Source organism: Condylura cristata, unplaced genomic scaffold, assembly GCF_000260355.1.
Source record: "Condylura cristata isolate star-nosed mole 26May11 unplaced genomic scaffold, ConCri1.0 scaffold00006, whole genome shotgun sequence".
Classification (NCBI taxonomy): domain Eukaryota; kingdom Metazoa; phylum Chordata; class Mammalia; order Eulipotyphla; family Talpidae; genus Condylura; species Condylura cristata.
The window spans coordinates 15,178,584-15,187,701 of record NW_004567107.1 but is presented as its reverse complement, the minus strand read 5'-3'; the positions used below and the strand labels follow the sequence as shown (position 1 = coordinate 15,187,701).

At 57.7% G+C, this 9,118-nt stretch overlaps 1 protein-coding gene across 8 annotated transcripts in view; it reads left to right on the top strand.

Annotated features, from left to right (window-relative positions):
- RGS3 (regulator of G-protein signaling 3) overlaps positions 1-8,145 on the top strand; it is a 121,175-nt gene extending 113,030 nt beyond the window's left edge. For 6 of the 8 annotated variants that reach the window (XM_012721361.1, XM_012721356.1, XM_012721360.1 and 3 more), the window contains exons 3-7: positions 1,903-1,967; positions 5,223-5,324; positions 5,625-5,686; positions 6,299-6,465; positions 7,162-8,134. In XM_012721361.1, coding sequence (XP_012576815.1) covers positions 1,903-1,967; positions 5,223-5,324; positions 5,625-5,686; positions 6,299-6,465; positions 7,162-7,347 — 582 coding nt within the window. In that variant the 3' untranslated portion in view covers positions 7,348-8,134. Of the gene's footprint in view, positions 1-1,902; positions 1,968-4,717; positions 5,127-5,222; positions 5,325-5,624; positions 5,687-6,298; positions 6,466-7,161 lie in introns of those variants that run through there. The other 2 variants (XM_004677412.1, XM_012721362.1) reach the window with 2 other exon arrangements.
- Positions 8,146-9,118: the final 973 nt, after the last annotated feature.

Below are 9,118 nucleotides of genomic sequence, written 5' to 3'. Positions count from 1 at the left end.
CCACCCACCATCTACCCACCCATCCATTATCTACCCACCATCCACCCATACACCCATTGAGGGAGCTCTACTGACACTAGGAGCTGCCCCTTGCTGGTTCTCTCTGGGAAAAGGTCACCTTTCTTTCCAGAATTAGCACAACATTTGAAAGCTTAGCTCATCTTTATTTCATAAACGAGGAACGAGGGGATGCATGAGGCTTCAGGACTGAAATACAGGCGTGGCGGCCTTCTGCTTGTCCTGGACGTAGTGTCCATGGCCAGCCTACCCCATGCTGTAGCTCCTGTGCCATCCCAGAGTATTTTCCGGGCTCCTGCTCTGGGGTTGCACTGTTGGGGCCCTGGGTCTCCCACAGAGGCAAAAGGGCAAGCATAGGCCGGGCTAGAGAGCAAGCGGGCAGCCTCATAGAAATGGTGGGAACCCGGAGTGGTCTGGAAGGCGGAGGGGTGCCGATGAGGAGGTGGAGGCTGGCGAGAAGTGGAGAGGGGGCACAGCAGAGGTAAAGGCAAGCAGAGGGGTGTGGGGTGGGTAGGCTGTGGGTTGCCATGGAGCCCTAGGGAGTAACTGGCAGGCCTGCAATCAAGCGGTGAGTGCCTCAAAACCCAGCTTTCTCATTCTCTCCCCCCTTGATTCGTTCCTTTCACAAATATTGATTAGATCTTTAACATGTGTCAGGCAGACAGAAGCTATACTCTTGGGAACTCACGGTGGAGCGGAGGAGACCGATTTGGAGACCGATTTCTGTGTGTGGTGGAGACCTCCACGTGTGACCTAGCAGGCAGGGAGGGCTTCCCAGAGGAGCAGGGACTTAACTCTAGGTATTTCCCAATACTGGGTCACAGGAGGAAAAGGAAGTGGGTGAGTCACAAAACAGCCTCCATGGAAGGAGTAGCACATGCAAGACCCTGAGGGGGAAGACAGGGCAGGTGAGATGTCTTAGCTGGTCAAAGGGCAGCTCCAGGAGGTGGCAGGAGCAGGGCTCAGGTTGAAAGCATAACTGGAAGATCTGTATCTGACACTAAAATGAGACCTGCTGCCCGGACCTCCGGCTGACAGTTTCTGCGCGTCGTGTTATGGGATTTAGACATTTTCTCAATGGCGAGGGAGCCATGGAAAATAGTTAAGATGAGCGGCGCTCTCAGGCTTGTGTAAATTCATCTACAACACTGCTATCCAGTCTCAACTGTCCTCCAAACCTCAGAAACCTGAGTTAGTCAGTCATTAAAATCTTGATTCATGGCCCTCCCTGGTGGCGCAGCGGGTTAAAGCACAGCACTGAGAAGCTAAAGACACTTCCGCATGAGTTCGATCCCCGCCTGCCCCGGGGGTGACCACATGGCACGGCAGACCTCTCCTGACCTGCCCGCTGCTCCCCTCAGCAGTGTACTTCATCGATCTGTGCCTGTTCTGCTCCCCACTCTGTCTCTGGTAAAGCCTCTCGCCGCCCCTGCACCTCTGGCCTGTACCCCAGTTCTGTACGCATAAATAAATCTTAAAAAAAAAATCTTGATTCTGAAAATAAGCTACAGAGGCTCAGAGAGGGATAGTAACGGTTAAGTCACACCCCAGAATCCCTGCCAGACCCCTGGTCTCCAGCTACCATAGGGACTCTGCCATCAGGACTTGATCTTTGGCTTCTGCTCCCAAGCTGGGTGCCCAGTAGGCACCAGGAGAGGAACCCTCTGGCCAGACGGAGGTGCTGCAAGCCAGCTCCAGTAGCTGTGCCGGCAGCTGCCAGGGCGTGGTCCCTCCCTCCCCTGTCTGCAAGTAGTGGGGTGTGTGGGGGGGCGTTTGGGAGTGGAGTGGGCTGCTTGTCAGAGCTCTTGCGTCCCCCAGCCTGCATCTGCTCAGACAGTCGCCTCTGGATGCCCAGATCACAACGTGTCTCTCCTCTCTCCGCAGATGAGTGGGGCGGACACGGTTGGGGACAGTGACGAAGCCTCCCAGAAGAGAAAGAGCAAAAACTTGTACGTTGGATAGCCCTGCCTGGGAATCAGGGCGGCTCCCTGCCTGCGTCCCTCTTTCTTCTCCACTCTTGGGCTTGTCTCTCCTCCCAAGGGTACAGGTGGGGAGAACAGGCCGCCCCAGTCCTGCCCCAGACCGACATCAGTGAACCACAGGATCTTAGGACTTAGCAGTAGTCCTCAGGTGGGGTCAGCGGGGTCTCAGAGCATCCTGCAGCGCCCTCAGCAGCCACCCAGTGCCAGGCAAGGTGTTGATTCAGCATTTGGAAGCCACAGGAAACGAAGCAGACGCAACCAGCTAGGTTGCCCTGGCCTCAGCCCAACCCTTAAGTCTAGCAGAGGCTGGAGTGGCCTGGAAGGTTTCCTTGCTCCCTGTGGGGCCATGAGTAACGGGAGACAACTGAACTGACCCATTCAGGGGTTCCCCTTTCTCCTTTTGAGCTTTGGAGTGCTAGCAGTCTCAGGCGTCGCCAGGAGGGGGCGCTGCTGCCCTAGCGATCGTATCCCAAGCCTTTCTGGTCAACCTCAGGGTTCCCTTCGACTTCTCACTGGGAGGTTCCTTAGAGTGGCAGTTAGCTGGATGTGTGGGGGTTCTCCTCGGGACTCTTTGTTCCCCAAGACGGTGGATACTGCTTAGTGGAATAAAGAAGGCATTGGGTGCATGGTGCCAATGCTTCTGGGGGAGTCCTTCCCATAGGCCTCCTGCAAAGTTCATCTCCACCTTGACTGGGGTCCACGACCCGAGTTCCCCTGGACCCCTATGGATTCCTGCAGCAACTGCAGGCTTCTCTCATTCAACAACCGGGAGCCATAGCACTGTCTAGGGAAGGAGAAAGGCACTAGCAGAACAGTCCTTCACACACCAGCCATCTGGTTCAGGCTGCCTGGTGCTGCTCTCGGGTGGAAGCGGGCAGCAGTGGAAGTTGTCCAGGATGCTGGAGCTGCCCTGGTCCACCAGCTCTGGCTGCAGGCCAGAGAGGGTGTTGCCTTTTGAATGCCTGAAGCTCACATTCTTAAAAGTTTATTTAACTGAGGGCTCTTAGAATCCAGGATAATAAAACGAACTAATATTTATGGTGCCAGGCCCCGTTCTACGTGCATTTACATATGCCATCAAATTTAACCGCTCTCATCTTTATTTTACTTTTTATTTCTTGTTGTTTTACAAAAGCGTAAACTGAGGCAGAAAGAATTTCCTCATCCAAGGCCACACAGCAAGAGGTAGAGCTAGAATCTAGCATGCAGCTCCAAAATATATATTAATACACTGTATTAATTAAAACCAAAACACCTCACTGCCGTGCATTACAAAATAATGAGAACATTTGTATTCTTCAGAGCACCCTGAAGGCAGTCCCTTGCCGCAGCACCTCTGCTAAGTGGCCTTTTAGCCTCTATTGATGGCCAGCTCTTCTCCAGAGGCCAGTCACCGTGTTTCTTCATGACCCTGGAGGAAAAATGCCCCGTTAACTGCCTTATGTGGGTCCTTGTCCTGTCCCTCTGACTGCCACCATCCTTTCTCGAGTTGCTTATGTGGCTACTGGAGCCTCTGTGATCGTGCCCTGCAGCCCGAGTCAGCCTGGGTACAGCTGGGCCCCTTCTGGCCACAGCCTAGAGGCTCTGAGACAGCAGGGAGGGAGGTGAGACCAGAACGAGGTGCCTCCAGGCTGTACCTCAGACAAGGCCCTGACCCCTCTGGGCTTCTGTGTTCTCACTTGGCTTGGGCCTGGAGCCTTGGGTTCTCAGAGGGAGCTCCGGGGGAAACCCTGTTTCTCATTCCAGCCACCCCAGGGCATGCTGAGCCCCGCAGATTCCTGGACTCCTGGACTTTGTCTCATTGGTATGAACTTGATAGAATAGGGTTTCCCTTCTCAGGGCCGGGTCTCCAGACCCTCTGGGCACGTAGGGGCTCAGGTCCTCACCTGAGCGTTTATTTGGCCCCAGACACGGTTTGACGTGGCGTGAAGCAACTCCAGCATTCCTGTGAGAGGGCAGAGACCGCTTGCCGTTCAGAGAGGTTAGGCATCTTGACACAGGGCACCCAGTTGGTAGGTAGCTGTGGGAGCTGGGACTTGAACCTGCCTTGAGAGTCACTTCCCCTAATTACACTCTTAGCACCGTTTGAAGCTAGAATAAGTTCAGAAGAATAAATAATACACCTTTACAAGGTGCAAGGCAAAGTGGAGTGATTGAAATCGCCTTTACACTTACTCCGGCTGATGGCTACTTTTAAAATTTTAAATTGCAACTCCGGGTTCCAGCCCGCGTTTTTTTTTGTTTTGTTTTGTTTTTACCTTCCATTAGAAGGCTGGGAACCACGCTTTAAAATGGGGAAACTATCTTGCAAACAGCACGAATCGAAATGTGTGTTAACAAAGGAAAATACATCCTTCAGTGGCGCTTTGCAAAGGTTTGGCACTTGTGAAGCGATTCAGGTCTCCAACTGACGAAGCCCTTTGGGACAGCCTGCAGATTCGTGGCGGCTGGAGCCAGGGGTTGGCGGGCTGGGGACCCCCTGGAGACACGGCTGTTGGAGGCCTAAGGGACAAGGGGGGCCTTTCACCTCTTTCTTGCCAGCTTCACCAGCTCCGAAATCTGCTGCCTCAGGGGGTGGGGGCGTGGCAAGGCTAAAAGTGGTTCTGGGCTAAAAATAGCCGGGCCCGCCGCTCTGGTGGGCAGAGCCTCGCTGCCCTCCCACCCTCCCTGCAATTTGCTGACTTGTTTTCTCCTCCTTCCCCCGGCGCTGCCATGGTAACGGGGAGGCCGGTCACAAATAACAGGGTCTGGCTTCCTGCCGGGGCGGGCCCCAGAGGCTCCCCCTGGCAGACACATGCCCCTTTCAGGGCTCCCTCTCAGGGTTGGCCGGGAGGGATTTTTTTCCGCTCCCCCTCCTGGTCCCTCCCATTTCCTGGCTCCTCCCGGTTGAGCCCCAGCCCGGCCTGCGCCCGGCCGGCCAGTCGTCCGGCTGGGATCCCGGCGCTCGCGAGTGGGAGACAGGAGTCCCCGCTGCTGCCCTGGGCCCGGGACGCGAGTGGGAGACAGGAGCCCGGGTGCTCCCTGCACACCCTCCGGGGGGCCCTGAGGTGGGGGCCCTGCAGAGATGCTGCGAGGCATGTACCTCACGCGCAACGGGAACCTCCAGAGGCGGCACACGATGAAGGAGTAGGTGCCCCAGCCCAGCCCACACTCTCCACGCCCTGGCTTGCAGGGCTTGAGTGTGCCAGGCTGACCGACCCCCTTCTCTGCTTCTGCCCCCAGAGCCAAGGACATGAAGAACAAGCTGGCCATCTTCAGGCGGAGGAATGAGTCCCCTGGGGCCCAGCCAGCGGGCAAGGCAGACAAAATGATGAAGTCCTTGAAGTAGGTACTCCCTGACACCCCGGCCCCTGGCTTCACCGCTGGGTTCTGGGGGAACAGGACCGGTTGAGGGGAAGGGGTTTCCTTGGCTGCTTCTCTCTAAGGGGCCCTGGTACCTGCAGGCAGCCGCTGAGGACTGCCGGCCACCAGGGGTGGAGGTGGGGACTAGAGGTGATGCTGACGACCCCAAGAAATAAAGGGGTCCCTCTTGGTCTCCCGAGTCGGCTGCACCTGGGCCGAGGTCTGCTAATGGAGGCCGCCCAGCCGCAGCCACCCCACTGAACCCCTTCCCTTGTCCCTCAGGCCTACCTCGGAAGAAGCCCTCAAGTGGGGCGAGTCCTTGGAGAAGCTGCTGCTTCACAAATGTAAGTGGGGGCCAAGAGGCCTGTTCCCCTCCCTACTCATTTTCTCCTTTCCCTCTCCCTTCTCCCGGACGCAGAATTTGCCTGGTCCGGGACAGGTTGCCTTTCCCGGGACAGGTTGCCTTTCCCTCGCTCCTGGGCCCAGCCAGGTGTCCCTGGCGCGGGAGAGGCCCTTGGTCTGGCCTTGGAGCCGGCTCCTGCCAGCCCCTCCTGTCCATGGGAGCTGGCACTGCCGTGAGAGGCCCTTGGGACCTGTGTGCTCACGCTCATATTCCCAGAATAACAATAAACATTTCCATGTACTGGGCGCTTGCACTGGGCCAAATGTGCCCACCGCCTCAGGTCCTGCAGGCTCCGGGAGCCGGGGCTGATGCTCTCCAGCTTACAGATGGGGAAACTGAGGCACAGATTGGGGGCAGACCCGACCACAGCCCACAAAGAGGCAGTGGCCGGGGTGGCACCATATTCCAGGGCTCCTGGCTTCTGGGAGTGGATCATCTTACTGAACTCTGATCATCTCCGGGCTGGGGACCCTGGGAGGACTTGGGGGGTGCTCCCAAGGACACAAGGGGCTGCTTCTGTGTCTGACCCCAGGGTTTGGACTTTCCCTTGCAGATGGGTTAGCAGTGTTCCAGGCCTTCCTTCGCACTGAGTTTAGTGAGGAGAACCTGGAATTCTGGCTGGCGTGTGAGGACTTCAAGAAGGTCAAGTCACAGTCCAAGATGACAGCGAAAGCCAAGAAGATCTTTGCTGAGTACATCGCAATCCAGGCGTGCAAGGAGGTAGGACGTCAGCCTGGGCCCGCAGGCCCCTCACCCCATGCCCAGGGGCCCCTCCATGATTGGGGGTGCCTGACAGCCTCAAGGAGGAACTCAGGAAAGGGAGAGGAAGCAAGCTGGGCCCAGGGGAAGGAAGGAGTCCCACCGATGGGAGCATGGCCTCCGTGAAGGCGCCGTGTGGCAGGCGTGTGCCAGGCCCTTTCCTTGGGTGTCTTTAACCCTCCTGAAAACCTGTAAAGTAGATTTGAATGTTAACTTCACTTTGAAACTAAGGAGATGGCCCCCAAGAACCTAATCAGAGCAGCTAATGCCTATTGAGTGCTTACTGCCTGTGAAAGCCCAGGGGTTGATCTATTCGTTTAATCCCTAGCTACTAAGGATGATCTGGCTCGATTTTTTACAACCCTTTGAGGATGGTTCTAGCATTCCTAACCTGTAGATAAGACCCCCGGCTCAGGCACGCCAGGGATGAGTGTAGGCCACATCCCTCCACGTGGCAGGGCTGGGGCACCATGCAGCCTGGGCTCGGAGGTGGTTTCCAGACACACTACCTGCTGGTGGCTGCTGTCAGTGGCCAGGCTGGACTGGGGCCCCCTAGCTCAGGGCTCCACTCTGAAGCCTGAGATGGGGACCTGAGGCCCCGGCCCCATCCTCGGGCTCAGAGCAAGCCCCTGACCGTGCCACCCTCCGCCTCGGCAGGTAAACCTGGACTCCTACACACGGGAGCACACCAGGGGCAACCTGCAGAGCGTCACGCGAGGCTGCTTCGACCTGGCACAGAAGCGCATCTTCGGGCTCATGGAAAAGGACTCGTACCCACGCTTCCTCCGCTCGGACCTCTACCTGGACCTCATTAACCAGAAGAAGATGAGTCCTCCACTTTAGAGGCTGCCAGGGTAGATAGAACTCACTGTTGACGCCAAGCGGGCTGGGGCCCCCTCCCACCCGCCTCCCTCCCCTCTGCAGCAGAGGGGGCAAGCACGCCCCCGGAGGTTACGTCTTTGGACAGACAGATGGACATTTGGATGCGAGGCCTGGACCAAGAGAGACCCAGGCCACTGGAGGAGTAGAAGGTCTGGCCCTGGGTGGGGGGGGCTCCCCACTGCACCGGTACAAGGGGGCTCAAGGGCCTTGGCAGGCTGGGGACCCTGGCTGAGCCAGATCTGGAGCTCCTGCTCCCTGCTAAGGAGACTCTGAGTTGACCAAGTTCCTCAAAGAACTGGCTGATGGGGCAGGGGACCCGGGGCTGGGCTCAGGGGTCCTCCTGGGTCGCGGGGGCCACTGGGACTCAACTCAGACCCTCGCCTGAGTTTTATTTATTTCAACGGTAGTTGGATGCTTGGCACGTCGTCCTGTGATAGGAAACCTTTGCCTCATCAGTTTTCCTAATTTACAAGTGCAATATTTTAACCAACGCCTTGTGAAAAGCCGCCTCGACAGAAGGTGGGCACCACTTTCCAGCATCAGGGGATTCGCTGGTCCTGGATACCAGCGGCAGGCAGCTGGGTCTTGTAACGGGGCCTGAGGGGCGTGTGCTGCAGCCTGACCTCTCATGGAAATGCAGCACCCCTGGGTCAGGTGTCCCTGGGGGGCTCCGGGAAAGCGTGGCACCCTCAGACCACACAGTAGCCAAGTTCTGGAGCAAATAAAAGGCCTGTGTTATTTCTTGTTGTGTGTGGCCCTGGTTTTGAGAGACGGTCAATGGGGACGGGAGGGCCGGTGACTCAACGGCCAGCACAGCTTCTCTCCTGCCACCCCCTGACTCGTGCTAGAGCCGCAGTTATGCTGCCCGGTGGCCACTGCCCTGTGGCCCAGGCGTGGCCGTGCTTGCTCCATTCCCATCTCTGCTTCTCTACAAGCCTGGGCGGGGGAGTCCCCACTTTACAGATGAGGAACATGAAGTCCAGGCGTGCAAGGTGATTTGTCCATGGCCACACAGTTGCCAAGCCGCAGAGACAGGTCAGCGTAAGCCTGACTGGTTGTAAACCCTGTGCTCTGGATGGCTGTTCTCTAGAAGAGGGAGCGTGCCCGCACCCCCTGGCTGTGTGGCCTTCTGCACATTCCTTCACTTCTCTGTCCACCACACCCGGAGGGGTCTAGCGAGACTTTGAGATGGCACAGGGATGACTGACAGAAGTGGGTGAGGCCTTAAGGCGGAGTCACTGGGCAGGAGGTGGTGGCCCTGGGGAAGGCTTCCTTGTCTGCGCCTAACAGACCGCAGGTTTAGGAGTTGAGGAGAAGCCGCACTGCAGGGGAGGCCCTGGGTCATGGGGAGGAGCCTGGGGCCCGGGCTGAGCTGATGCTAAGGCTCACCCTGAAGCTCTCACCTTCAAGCTGCCAGAGTCTGGGGCCAGGGCGCAGGGTGTGCCCTGCAGTGTGCGTGGGCTCAGCTAGATGGAATTGCTGCCGGAGGCCAGGGGTCCGGGCTCCTTGCCTCTTGTTCCCTGCGTGACCTGGGCTCAGGTCTCCCCCACTGGAGACTTAGGGACGCAAAGGGCGTGGGGCTGAGCGAGCCCTGCCTCCCCTCTCTGGCCCCCCCTGGGCAAGGCCAGTTGTCCCCTCGTGTGCCCCTTGCGCAAGGAGACCATCTCGGGGCTTAACTGGGGCTAGGTATCTAGTAAGTGCTCGGGGCACATTAGACATTCTCCCCTGACAC